Here is a 14390-nt window from a genome sequence, read left to right as displayed (position 1 = left end):
GTATTCTCTTCTCTGGGAATAAAAGGGAGTATGGGCACATGCTTATCATAGTCCTGGGACTGCTTGCACAACTCTATTGCCATTCTAGGCTCAGATGATAGCAGACCGCAATTCTGCCCATTTTGCAGCATTTAGTAGTCTTGAATTAATGGAACGTGGCACTCATGGTGTTTCTTCCTTGTACCTTAATAAGAGATGATCCAGCTTCTCACATTCTCTGTTCTTTGAGGATAGATAACAAGTTCTTGCCTGCTTTTAGTCTTGACACCAGGCCAGACAGCCCTTATCGCTCTTTCCATGCTCCGAGCTATGGCTTTGCTGCGACACAGTTTTCGATCCTTCTTTCTCCGTGGGTACGAGTTTACTAGAATTGTGACACCGATGTCCAGTTTCGATATATACAAGGGCGGCTTTGCCTGCAGTCTATTCACTACGTGTAGCCAACTTCTATGATCACGCAGTATACTTGTATTGCTGCGTCTGTACATTCATTGAACAGCTTGCATTTTCTGCAGTGCATGACACATACGCAATATTCTTCCCGCATATAGTAGTTTACTTGATTCTTGACTTCGTCATCAGTTTCCATATGATCCATACATTCTCTTCAGCCAACCTTCTTAGTGCGTCACTTCTCGTCCTTTGTGACATCACTAGCTCCTCTTTCGCTCTTTCTCAGATTCCTTTGGGTACTTACATTGGCATCTCTTCGAGAATACATCTGGTATGGCTTTCTTAACGGATACCTTTTCTCGAACACTTGTCCCTGTATGGTCACAACTACTGGTGTGAAGCATGGTGCAGGTTCAGGTTTCCAACATACAGGCAATAGGGGGGGCGGGACTTCCTGTAGATGCATTCGGCTGCTCCTCTACAGTACACCTCCAGCCTTTAAGCGCCCAGAACATTTAAAGCTCAAACCCCCATCAGTGACGGGCCGACCCTGTAGGAAACGGCCCACCACCCTCGTTAAGAGACCCTAGCTGTGCTCAGGCCCTTTAACTTGGGTGACGTGCCATTACCTACAGGGTCGGCACGTCGCCTTGCGGCATATCGCCTCAATGCTGCATTTTTTAAACAATGCACAAAATCCGTTTAAAAAAAATAAAATTATCCTTTTAGACCGTTTTTATGCCAGGAAATTCCTGGCTACCTGGCGCCTTAAGCCATCATTATTACATTCCTGTGGATCTGGCAGCTGTCGCTCTCTTCGTGGTTATCCCCTGAGTGGCACTTCTCTTTGCATAAATGAAATGCCCCCATATTCTCTGTAATTGGCATCGCACGGGAAGGATGGCTAATGTTCGGTGCGCCTGTGTTTATGCCCTCATGGGTGCCAGCCTTCTATGCGCTAGATGTTCATTTCCACTCTAGAAGGCATGATGCTCCTTGCCAGACCACGCAATGTTAGTCCTTAGATTTCCGTAGCAAGGGCTGTCTCCCTTTTTCATGTAGCCTATGGTCGCCCGGGAGGCCAGGTTCAGGCTGTGCATCTTCTCTCATTGTGTAGGTTCCTTTGCACTGTTCCACCTCATCACACAGCAGAGCAATGCACCCCTAGAAGACAATGGGAAATCCCACTTGCTCGCTTTAATGCATTGAGATATCTGTGTACATCACCAAGTAAAGCCAGTTAGGTCGAAATTCACAGTAAATATCTGCGTCCTGGTTAGGTTAATGCAGCCTTCCTGATATGGAGCACAATGGAGATGGAATCACCCGGGATTCATTCACTCCTTTTCTTCACCCATTTTCAATTTAACCACAAACTGCATTTTTCAGCATTTAACGATCGGAAACAATGGACGATAAAACGACATGAGTTGGTTACAGCATGAGAAAACACAGCCTTACTTCAGAGGAAAATGCAACACTTTTGGCAATCTGCAGTGTTGTATGCATTGAAAGTTATGGCCATGTAACGAATGGGAAGCCACCGTGCAAGCCTCGTTTTTTTAACAAAGACATTCTTCCAATTGAATCAGTTGATACGGCTGATTTACCATCCCCTGGTACTAGCAGTTGCATAAAAAAATGCTGCATCGCTTTGTCACATGCGACGTTATTGCCCATCAAACAGGCCACGTGGCTTCGTGTTCCCTGCAAAGTAACTTCCCATTCAGTAGTGGGCTGGGTACTCCAGCAGTCTTGCTCCAGGGCAGCCTCGCACTGCGCTGATTGTCAGGTGTCTGCTAATTCACCAGGGCGGGAACATCCGGCTCGCCAGCAGGTGTGATGAGGCTGACTGACCTTCACCACCAGCAGGTGTGATGAGGCTGACTGACCTTCACCACCATCAGGTGTGATGAGGCTGACTGACCTTCGCCGCCAGCAGGTGTGATGAGGCTGACTGACCTTCGCCACCATCAGGTGTGATGAGGCTGACTGACCTTCGCCACCATCAGGTGTGATGAGGCTGACTGACCTTTGCCGCCGGCAGGTGTGATGAGGCTGACTGACCTTCGCCGCCAGCAGGTGTGATGAGGCTGACTGACCTTCACCACCAGCAGGTGTGATGAGGCTGACTGACCTTCGTCACCAGCAGGTGTCTTGAGGCCGACTGACCTTCGTCGCCACCAGCAGGTGTGATGAGGCTGACTGACCTTCGCCACCAGCAGGTGTGATGAGGCCGACTGACCTTCGTCGCCGGCAGGTGTGATGAGGCTGACTGACCTTCGCCACCAGCAGGTGTGATGAGGCCGACTGACCTTCGTCGCCGGCAGGTGTGATGAGGCTGACTGACCTTCGCCACCAGCAGGTGTGATGAGGCCGACTGACCTTCACCACCAGCAGGTGTGATGAGGCTGACTGACCTTCACCACCAGCATGTCTGATGAGGCCGACTGACCTTTGCCACCAGCAGGTGTGATGAGGCCGTCTGACCTTCGCCGCCAGCAGGTGTGATGAGGCTGACTGACCTTCGTCGCCGGCAGGTGTGATGAGGCCGACTGACCTTCGCCGCCAGCAGGTGTGATGAATCTGACTGACCTTTGTCGCCGGCAGGTGTGATGAGGCTGACTGACCTTCACCACCAGCAGGTGTGATGAGGCTGACTGACCTTCACCACCATCAGGTGTGATGAGGCTGACTGACCTTCGCCGCCAGCAGGTGTGATGAGGCTGACTGACCTTTGCCACCATCAGGTGTGATGAGGCTGACTGACCTTCGCCACCATCAGGTGTAATGAGGCTGACTGACCTTTGCCGCCGGCAGGTGTGATGAGGCTGACTGACCTTCGCCGCCAGCAGGTGTGATGAAGCTGACTGACTTTCACCGCCGGCTAGTGTGATGAGGCTGACTGACCTTCACCACCAGCAGGTGTGATGAGGCTGACTGACCTTCACCATCAGCAGGTGTGATGAGGCCGACTGACCTTCATCGCCACCAGCAGGTGTGATGAGGCTGACTGACCTTCGCCACCAGCAGGTGTGATGAGGCCGACTGACCTTCGTCGCCGGCAGGTGTGATGAGGCTGACTGACCTTCGCCACCAGCAGGTGTGATGAGGCCGACTGACCTTCGTCGCCGGCAGGTGTGATGAGGCTGACTGACCTTCGCCACCAGCAGGTGTGATGAGGCCGACTGACCTTCGCCACCAGCAGGTGTGATGAGGCTGACTGACCTTCGCCACCAGCAGGTGTGATGAGGCCGACTGACCTTCGCCACCAGCAGGTGCGATGAGGCCGACTGACCTTCGCCACCAGCATGTGTGATGAGGCCGACTGACCTTCGTCACCAGCATGTCTGATGAGGCCGACTGACCTTTGCCACCAGCAGGTGTGGTGAGGCCGTCTGACCTTCGCCGCCAGCAGGTGTGATGAGGCTGACTGACCTTCGTCGCCGGCAGGTGTGATGAGGCCGACTGACCTTCGCCGCCAGCAGGTGTGATGAATCTGACTGACCTTTGTCGCAGGCAGGTGTGATTAGGCTGACTGACCTTCGCCACCAGCGATGATCTCAAACGCCAAGTTTGTGTGTGCTGAGCTAGGCGTCAAGACATTGAGGGCTAGTCAAAAGGTGAGGATTGTTCTTGGGGTTTCTGCATTTATAGATAAAGTGCTGCCTCAAAAGTGTTAATCCCAAACTGCGTCAATTCATAAAGAAGAATCACGTGATCTGTCAATTGGCCACAGGTGGTAGGAGTGATTGAGAATGCCCAAGGGCAAGCTTACAGGCAGATAGTGTGGGGTGGGGGAGGGAGTGATGAAGGCAGCTCCTAGGAGGAGCCAGTGGGTGCAGGTGAGGTTGGTCAGGGCAGGAGGGTATGGTATGAGTATGGGCATGGCGGTACATTGCAAGGATGGCTCAGTGGGTACATGCCTAGGGACTGCCCGAGCTACTAGTGAATCTGCGAGTGTGTGTGTGTCAACACAGAAGTGGGTTTTGAATACATGCAGTGAGCTCAGTGTTTCATACTCTAGAAAGCCCCTGTTTTCCTAAAGTAGTGGGCCTTGATTTGCCCCACACTGTCTTCATGGATGGAAACAATACACAGTTGTTGTAACCATGTAGTCAAGATGCCGCACACAATGTAACAGGGACAACATCCCCCTCCCAAAAGTACACGTTCCTACACATAAACAGGATTGCAGGAATATTTTATTAAAACATACAGTTCAAAAACAAAAACAAGGTTAGATGCAGCACACAATTGAAAGTGATACAGCCTACATCAAGGATAACAATAATTTAAGCTGCACGTGAATCTTAATTTGTTTTTGGTAATGTATGTGTTCAGAAAATATTCCTGTAATCCTATTTATGTGTAGGAACATGTTGTACTTTTATGGGAGAGGGATGTTGTCCCTGCTACATTATGATTGACCTCTAGACTTTGGGCCTCATTCCGAGTTTGGAGGCAGCCATGGCGCTATTTGCGCCATGGCTGCCTCCAAACCCGGGTCCGTGTCCGGTCTGGGTGAATGGGGACTTACCGGGACATTCCGACCTGTGCGGACCCGGTAAGTCCCCATTCACCCAACCATTTCCCATTCCCATTTGAGCCCCCATAGGGCTCAATGGGAATGCGGAAGGCGCTAATTACGGGCCTGCTGATAGCAGGCCCGTAATTAGCGCCCTGGTTCCTTAGCGGGACCCGTAAAGAACGTGTGGTCAGACCACACATCCTTTGCAGTTCACGCTAAGGGACCTCGGAATTGGGCGGTAAGGGTATTACTGGCACCGGTCTCCTTAACGGTGCCCGGTATCCCTTACCGCCCAAGTCGGAATGAGGCCCTTTGTGTTTATAGTAACTGTGTATTGTTTCCACCTATGAAGACAATGGGCCTCAATACGGGTCCAGCAGTAACCCTGCCTCTGCTACCAGCGGGTTTGCCGCCAGACGCGTAATATTTTACCAGCGCCTGACTTCCTGGTGCCACCGGCTCATTAAGAGTCCGGCGGCCCGGGAAGTCAGACGCCGGAAAATTGTAAGTCCCCATTTCCATGGGACTCTATGGTAGTGGGGACACGGAAGCACCGGCACCGTTAGTACCGGTGCCGGTGCTTCTGTGAACCGTCTGCCTACCGTGGCCGCTGCACCCGGCAGAGTTAGACCTGTCGGGCACAGTGGCCAGGGCAGGCAGACTCAGAGTTTGCTGATCCGGAACCAAAGGTGCCGGTGAGCTTACCGGCACCCATGTTTCCAGAACCAGCATACTCGTAATGAAGCCCACTGTGTTGTTTGTATGGATTTGTCCTGGCCTTCATAGTCTTTCAGGCCCCCTGGTTTAGTATTACACTGGGTTTGCCCCACAGCTGTTTGCTTGTCTACATCATTCCTGAATAGACTTCCCTATCCAGCTTGAAATCCCATCTTTACTGTAGTGCTATCCTTCATGAACTGCCCTATAAGAGACAACGAACCAGCACATCCTTTCGATGGATTTTGTTCCGTGCATGTAGAATGTGTAATTGTTTCATCATAAACTGCGTGATTCTTTAAAATAGACCTAAAACTCAAATTTGCGTTGACATGAAATCTAGAAACAAGTTTTAGTGGAAACTTTGGATGGGCTTCAAAAAGCACTTTATCCTTAAAAATTGCCAAGAAAGGTTCTTCCACCACCAGGGCCTTAAATCCACCCATCCTTTGCATGAATGGGATTGCCACTAAAATGGCCACCTTTACAGTAAGATGCTTTAGAGGGCAGTTGCATGTAGGTTCAATGGGTGGAAGCACAAATCGGTGTAGGACCATATCTCACCCCATATGCATTACCTGAAAATGTATCTTCAGATCGCCTAAGTATTTCTTCCATGTCTTCTCTGATTCCTTTGTATGTTTAGCACCTTGCTCTTTATGCCTCTGTGGTCCTATACATTGCACTCTACTGCCCCTTGTGGACTGGATCATGCTTTAAATAGATCTTTAAAAAAAGGCACCTACTGGTTCTGGACTTCACTGCTATTTATTGAAAGCATGGACCGTACACAGTGTTACAATAATATTAACGTCAAAGCAGCACATTTAGATAGAACGTTTTCTAGGTCAATTTAGTGGAAAGAGTTTGTGTTTTTAAAATAAAATGATATTAACCAAAACAAGCATAATCTCTCTGATCACGAAAATGCAGCCCTTCGCCAAAAACGAATCTCTCCTAAATGATTAGGAATGAAAGAGGGGTTAGTGCAGTTTAGTGTAGCTTGTGGGAGATGCGAAGTGGAAGTCAGTTTGGGAACGTGGTTATCGTCACTTCCCATTTAAAAAAACAAAACAAACAAATTGAATTTAAATTCGGGAACAGCAGTCTCTTGAAGCAGACATACATCCTCTTGGTACACATTCCAAAATGAATGTAGGCGTACATGTATGCAAGTCTGTGCTGAATGTGACATACATGTATGGAATGGGAGGCAGGGCCGAGTGCACTGATATGTATGCCATTAGACGGACAGACTATTAAAGGCAGACTTGGAAGGGCCTGGGGAGAGGGAGCACAAGAGGCAGAGGGCACAGGCCAGGAAGATGACAGTGGACTCAGTCTTATAATGTGATGGCTGGCCAGTAATTTAATGAACGCTTGCTGCACTCCTTTCCAAAAGTACTGCATGTGCGTATGGCTTAGGCTTCTGGGAACTTTCCTGCTGACGTTAGCATGAATTATGCATAAACCGCCAAATCACCTTGAAGAAAAAGCGGCAACACACATAGAAGGGCAAAGGTGCATAATTAGACTGGAGTAGCATTAAAGGTTTCTACTTGAGTCAGCTCTCGATGGGTGATGCCCCGGTATTCTGCAGGACCAATAAATAACCAGGCGCATTGGGCAGAGCGGGACAGCAATGGCTTGCAAGAAAAACTGCGCTCAAAGAAGACTTGTGCTGTGTTTAATACCCGCTGCAACGCCTCAGAAGCGGTATCGCCTGAAAAAAAGGAATTTCAAAATAACAAGGCAAAAACAGAGTTTTTTAAATCGAATTATTTGACTTTTTTAAAAGTTTTTTTTTTCAAAATAAATAGCTAGTGAGCTGGGTTAGGGACTATATTAAGGAAGCCACCAGAGAAGATAATGGTGTTGATGGTTGGTACAATTAATGTATTTGGAGGCTACCCACCATGAAGCGAAACAGGGGCTATCCGCAGTGCAGCATCCGTGGATAACCTTCTCTCTCTCTCTCTCTCTCTTTCTCTCTCTCTCTCTCTCTCTCTCTCTCTCTGGCTCGGGTGGAATTTCTGTGTATGTTAATGTGCAGAATGGATGCCACTGGGCTGCTTGTGCGCTTTATAAATGCAAATAAAGTCTAAAAAATTTGGACCTGCTCAAAAATGAACAGAGAACAACAGTATCCGCCTGTGTGGAACAGGCACACAGTCATGCGCATTGCATCAGACGGTCACAGGTTTTGAGGGTTGCAAAGAAGTCCCCCCGGGACCAAGTTAAAGGAAAACCCACTTCTGACTAAAATAGGACTGATGGAACCATCAACCTACACCAGCCAAAAAGGAGACCAGCTACTCAAGTGTCCAAGTGCAACCTGTGGTAGAGACAGCGATGGGTGCAAGGACCAAACACATGGCTTCCGTTCTAATTCATTCTAACGAGAAAAAGAGGAGTAACGAACTGCATGCTTCAAAAAGGGTCACAATTTCCTGATCATTGTGTGGGGCCAGTCTTCCCAAAGAGTGCCAACTCAAGTGACTTCTATTTGCCAAGAGACACCTGGGGCGCAGCGGCTAGCCTTGGGGAAGAACGCACCCACAGATCTGTGCTATCCAGAAAGACAGCTGGTACAAAGTTAATGGATATGATCCAAAACGACAAGCAAGACCCTGGATGCCAATCACTGGACCTAAGAAAGCTGCGAAAGAATGGTCATGCACCAACACGACAAAGCAATATGCTGCATCACCACCGCCCAACAAACGGCAAGCATGACAAGGGCCAAGAAAGGCAAGTAGACTTGATTAAGGGTCTTAAAGAAGTGCTCCATGCCATCCCAAATGAACCAACCTAGCACCCCAAACAACCAGCCGGTCCATGACGAGACAAATGGACACCATATTCAAGCTAACATTGTACAGCAAAGAGAATGCACGCAGGTCATGCTGGCCCATGGCAACCAAACTAATAACTGAGAAATACAAGTCACACACAAAGACAGTGAGAACATTTTAACGGTGTTGCCACAATCAGAGGTAGCCTGGGCAAGACATGTGAGCGAATACACAAAGTCCAGCTGATTCAAAAGATAATTCAGCTAGCAATGAAGTAGATACAAGAAGCTCACGGGCGTCAGCCAGAAAAGCCCAACAAGTAATACACGCAAACACAGTCACGCGTGTGCCACAGAGGGAGGACAATAGGAAAACTCTTCCTGGTCTCAGAAGATCTGTTGAAGACATTGGTTCATTCCATCTTCTAAGGTTTGCTGGCAAGCTTACTCCAGGTTCCCAATGTGTTGGCGACAATATTTTGGCCCTGTAACTCTATTTGAAAATAAGACATCCCGTCACACTTTGCGGGGATCCCAGAATGGCCAGTACACATGGACTCAAATACATATTGCATGCAACCTGTATCTTCTATCCCTTGGGCTGTAAGTGAAAAGGTCCGTAGGCAATGCAAAGACGTAGTGATAACGACGTGTAATTCATCTAGCGCTTTTACTTTGAACAGATTTGCATAGAATATCACCCAACCGAAGGTGGTACCAATTTATCGACCTTGAAAGGATAAAAGGCTGAGTTGGCTTTGCCAGGATTTTAACACACGCACACACAGACAGATCACAGTAGCCAACGCTTAACCCGCTGAGCTATCTTACCGGCCATAATGAATATGGTTATTATAAACTGGGCAGCTCAAGGGAGTTCCTATAAAATGAGGCCTATGAATTGCTGGGTTGATAACCTGGACCTGGTGTTGTGTTTGGAAAGAACCGGGAGAATATATAAAAAAGAGAAAAAATGGAAGACGCCCTAAAACTGCCTTTATTTAAATACAAAGAGACACCCCACTCCTGCAGTACATATGCCAAGAAAAACGTCTAGCCATTGGACAAGAAGGGATGAGAATGTACTCTCCTTTCAGTACGTTGCCGAGGACTAAGGCTGTAAACACAGGGAAGTAGAGAAAGCACCCCCTCAAATATGCAACCAATTTAAAGGAATTCGTCTTGGGGAGACACCCAATTTATGGGTAAAGGTACTCGGAGTCGGGGTGGGAAATCCACAGCGATGAAAACAATAACAGAAGGAAAATGGTGCCATGAGAAAGGTCAAAATGAAGTCTAAGAAAGTCAGATACTGACATTTCATGCGCAAGATAATGTAAAGTGTGCAGCGCGCCGCGCCGCAAGCCGCCCCGGCCTTGCATACAGTAGACCCTGATGGCAAGGCGAAGTAAGGGTGCCACGGGAATCACCAACAAGAGGCCACATCTTTTCTGGGATTATTCCCCATGATCATCAACAACCACAAAATAAATGCCGCAAGATTACAGAGAATGTGATAACAGGGCCCGGACAGCCCTGTATCAGAACCGTCAAAGCCACACGCATGCACCTGTGGGACGTCACACAATCACCCGATCTCATCCTTCTGTGGAGTGATGCCTTGGGAACTCATGTGGCACTCAACAGTAGTTGTCGAGGGAAAAGAAGGCAAACACATTTGGAGCATTGTGGGCGGGTTTCAATTAAGCTGCAAAGCGCATTCAACGCTTATTTCATTGCCATATTCAAGGCTTCTTGCTGGGGGCCTTCACGTCTCAAACCAGATGAATTGGAGATAAATACCCGATATTAACAAGTGGATGAGTCGAGGTCACTTCTGCTTATAGAAAATCTATGAACTGAGCCCCTACTGCCATCTTCAGAGTGTCCGCTTCTATTTGCGGACCATTTCAACAATAAAATGGGCCCTTGGGATGGTGATGATGAAAACGTACAGGTGATGAGGTGAGAAGTGAGTGCTCCAATACATCTGCACACCTTCAATAAGGAGGCGAAAGGGCAAAGGTTGCACGTCCTGCGTGTACAGTTGTACTCAGATGCAGCTACTCATAGAATCACAGATCGAACACAAGAGACTCACACATTCCACAATGGAAGGACACCCTATATCAGGTGTCTGCAACCTATGGCTCTCCCGATGTTTTGGACTACAGCTCCCATCAGCTCATGGGAGTCGTAGTCCAAAACATCTACAGAGCCGCATGTTGAAGACCCCTGCCCAAGATTGGTGAAAATTAATGTATTCAACTGGCAAGATGGCAAAAATTTGCCAACACCTTCATTGAATGGAGAGCTATAAACAGACTTCAAGTGGTACAAAATGGAGCGATTAGAGTGGTCGCGGGTCTGTCCCGCCGAGGCCAGGCGCTCCCTACATTGGCTACCAGTTGAGGCACGTGTCACGTTTAGACCCCTGGTCATTACTTTTCAATGCAGATTGGGGATTATGCCCACCTACCTGCAAGAACCTATTAGGGAGAAGACTAACTGAAGAAATCTCAGGTCCAGCAACCAGAACGTTTTGTTTCTGCCCAGATGCAGAATGAAGAAGGTACATACTGGAGCCTTCTTCATTACTGCTCCCAAGACATGGGGGGTCATTACGAGTATGGAGGTAGCCATGGTGCTATTAGCGCCATGGCTACTCCCATACCGTATACCGCGTCCGGGTTCCCTGAATGGGGAAATACCAGACCATTCCAACCTTGGAGGACCTGGTATTTCCCCATTCAGGGAACCCATCCCCATTCCCATTTGCGCCCCCAAAGGGCTCAATGGGAATGGGGAGGGAGCTAACAACGGGCCCGTTAATAACGGGCCCGTTGTTAGCTTCCTGGTCCTTTATCGGTTCCCACTAAGGGCGCCTGGTAAAACCAGCCGCGCTTAGCGGGACCCGCTAAAGGACCTCGTAATGCAGCGGTAAGGGGTTAATGGCAGATCCCATTTGAGAATAAGATGAGCTACCCATTTCCAAAACCAACTCAAATGAAAATAGTGCATCTCCTCTGTGCTTTTTTCAATTGCAATAGTTCTTCCGCTTCAATCCCTGAAGCTTTAAATCTTGATTAAATTTACTGACGCAAAATACATGTTATATTCCTTTGTCGAGCCTATTGAGTAGTGGCCATAGTTTCATCCCCAAATAATCCCTTCCTATGGCCTTCGGTTCTGGGTCCAGTCAATCACCAATCGAAGCACAGAGGCGAAATAATGGTATGTTAATATGATGTGCATAATGCCTAAAGGCACCCTGTGCCCACTTCAGGGTCCTTGGGCTCCAGGGGAGCGGGTGATAGACATTGATAGATTAGGGAATGGGAAATGGGCAGATAAAGCAAATGAGCCACCATGTCGAATTAAGAGCAGAGCATGGCCTCTGAGTAGGTGTGCGTTAAGGTCCTAGAGGTAAAACAGATGCTTGATTGCGACCGGCAAGGCACTACAGAGGATGAGATGTTAGCATTCGGAAGGTACCACTTTAAGTGATCTTCCTTTGCAGGATCTAATTGATCTGTTAGGAATGTTTGCCTTCGATACATTGTCCCCAGTATGCTGCATGGATTGTCCAGCGATTGACTGGCCCTGCAGGAGTCAGGACCCCATTACAGATCAGCCATGAGCTTGTTCGCTGAACTCATCTTGTGGGTATTCAAAGTTTTTGCTGAGGGATTGGTGGCTCCATCTGGTGAACAAGCCGAGCAATTCCAGTTCCCAAAATACCAAAATGTTTAGGTCTCAATTCGGAATCTTGAAGAACTCGTAAATATCTCCTAAAAGACCAGAAATCAAGGGAACGGCTGGACCAATGGCCCTCAAAGTCTGAGCACGTCACACTTGGGCTGAAATCTCACCTCTACCGGCTCCCAGTAGAATGAAGAGTGATATTCAAGGTATTAAGTACAGCTAACCAAGCATTCTGGCTTAACAGCCCAAAATAGTGGCCCAATGAGGACCTGCCCACAAGGAACTTCAGGTCCGCGACCTCCAGCACATCTATGTTCTATTCCCAGAAGAGCCCACAGCGGATGAAGAAGCCTGGAGTCATGGGTCCCAAACTCTGAAGTGCCCTTCCAAAAAACCTCAGTCTCCTGAAAAAAGGCCTGCACTTCCCGGAAAGCCCCGAAGATAATTTTTTACAGGATGGCTACCTTACACATCAAATCTGTTGGAGACCTCATGACCACATAGAGCCCCACGCTTTGCCCCAAAACTTCAAAGGGTCATAGTCATACCAGGAAATGTCCTGGCTTTGGGATTGCTTAAATAAACGCCACTCACCCAGAGCACAAGGGGACCACTCAGGTGGTGATAATGCGTGACATAACTATCCTTTAACTTTAACATTAACAAGGTTGACACTGAATTCTGTGAAATGCAGCCACATCATCTGCTGTGAATGATCTGTTCTAGACTTCCTATTCCCTTTACCCTATATCCCTTCCTTCTCCCACTCCATCCCCATCCTAAGTGCATGATGTGTGCTGCTCTGTATAAAAATTCCACACATAATGTGTTCAATATTTGGCTTATCCTACAAACAAAGTGTGCATGAGTCACTCACTTTAAAACAACTGCAAGAGCTGTCTTGGAGACCAGTAAATATCAGCGTCAGGTTTCTCCTCTGGCCCCAAGGAGAAGCCCATTGTCAAGAAAAGCCACAACCAATTTGAGCATTTCACTCTTACTAGTTCACCAGGAGGCCCCTATTGTGTCATTTCAATATTGATGAGATGTTAGTCTTCTGTGGTTTGTGTAAACGCGAAGGTATTTTGAATTTAAGTAACATGTTAAAGTTGTTTCCATAGCAGAACCTGTGCAAGACGCTTGGAAAATGCACCTTCTGAATGTCTTTTTTTAAACCTTGACAGACTCGCATTGCAAAGCGAAGCAGAAAGCTGGTGGACTACGACAGCGCAAGACACCACCTGGAGGCCTTACAGAACTCAAAAAGGAGAGACGAGGGGAGGATCACCAAGGTAAAATGTTCTTATAGCAACACTGCCTCATGACATTGGTTATAAGTATTAGCGCTGTAATAGAATGAAGTTCCCGACTGGCTTGTGAAACTCTGCAGTGATGTAGACGCTATTGTGTGCACTGCTAAATAGGCCCAGCCTTGAAAAGGACGCAAGAGGGTCGAAACACGTGTTGGCTTCTGAATGGGCTGTTAAGCTTGGGAATGGGCCATTATTATCACTTGAAAGGGCTGTACTTGTTGGGCAATAAATTAGACCCACCTCTTTGTTTAAGGTTACATCGACGTGTTGACTGTTATCTTCACGTTATTGGAATTATTGGCAGCGCACACTCCCTACACAAACCCCTCCCATTTTGCTTGTGATGTAGATGAATTCTGAATCCACAAGAGGATTAGGAATCAATAGATACGTTGTTCAGTGTTGGGACTGGCTAGAGAAATCTTTGGCTCTCTGCCAAAGCTCTTAAAAATATCTTTTAGAGGGGGCCCTGATGTCTATCAGTGGCTCTTTGATGCAGAACGAGTGCCTCATGACAGAAGCTTCATGATAGTGGCAGCCATCTTGTAGAAGCGAGTGGAACTATTTAAGTTGGAGAGAGAGGAGTTCAACGTTGCTTTTAAAAGGCTTTCCATGCTGCTTGGTACACTCATGTGTATTCCATGTTTGTGCTTCATTACATAGTGCTTATTATTGGTATGATGATCATTATTATTTTTGCTAATGTCTACGACTATCACCGTTTGTGTGGTTGAAGAATTCGACCATGATGGATTGGAGCTCTGTATGTAACCTTTCCAAATGCTCCCAGTCCATCATGGCTGTCATTATAGCAAACATTGTCAAAGTCAATATGTCTGGATTTGTAAGTTTAAGGGGTAGTTGTTTATGTAAAGCCCTTGTGGGACAAAACTCCTACTCGCTAATTTTGCTCCACTTCAATGAGTTGCAACCAGCT

At 47.7% G+C, this 14390-nt stretch overlaps 1 protein-coding gene across 3 annotated transcripts in view; it reads left to right on the top strand.

Moving 5' to 3' along the window:
* The window catches only part of AMPH (amphiphysin), a 1422934-nt gene that overhangs the window by 737251 nt on the left and 671293 nt on the right, over positions 1 to 14390 (top strand). For all 3 annotated transcript variants that reach the window (XM_069613278.1, XM_069613276.1, XM_069613275.1), the window contains exon 6: positions 13325 to 13432. In XM_069613278.1, the coding sequence (XP_069469379.1) occupies positions 13325 to 13432 (108 nt within the window). The remainder of the gene's footprint in view (positions 1 to 13324; positions 13433 to 14390) is intronic.

Source organism: Ambystoma mexicanum, chromosome 5p (genome assembly GCF_040938575.1).
Source record: "Ambystoma mexicanum isolate Mex_15411 chromosome 5p, UKY_AmexF1_1, whole genome shotgun sequence".
Taxonomy (NCBI): domain Eukaryota; kingdom Metazoa; phylum Chordata; class Amphibia; order Caudata; family Ambystomatidae; genus Ambystoma; species Ambystoma mexicanum.
Note: the sequence above shows the minus strand (reverse complement) of the source record. Positions and strands in the feature narration are given on the sequence as shown.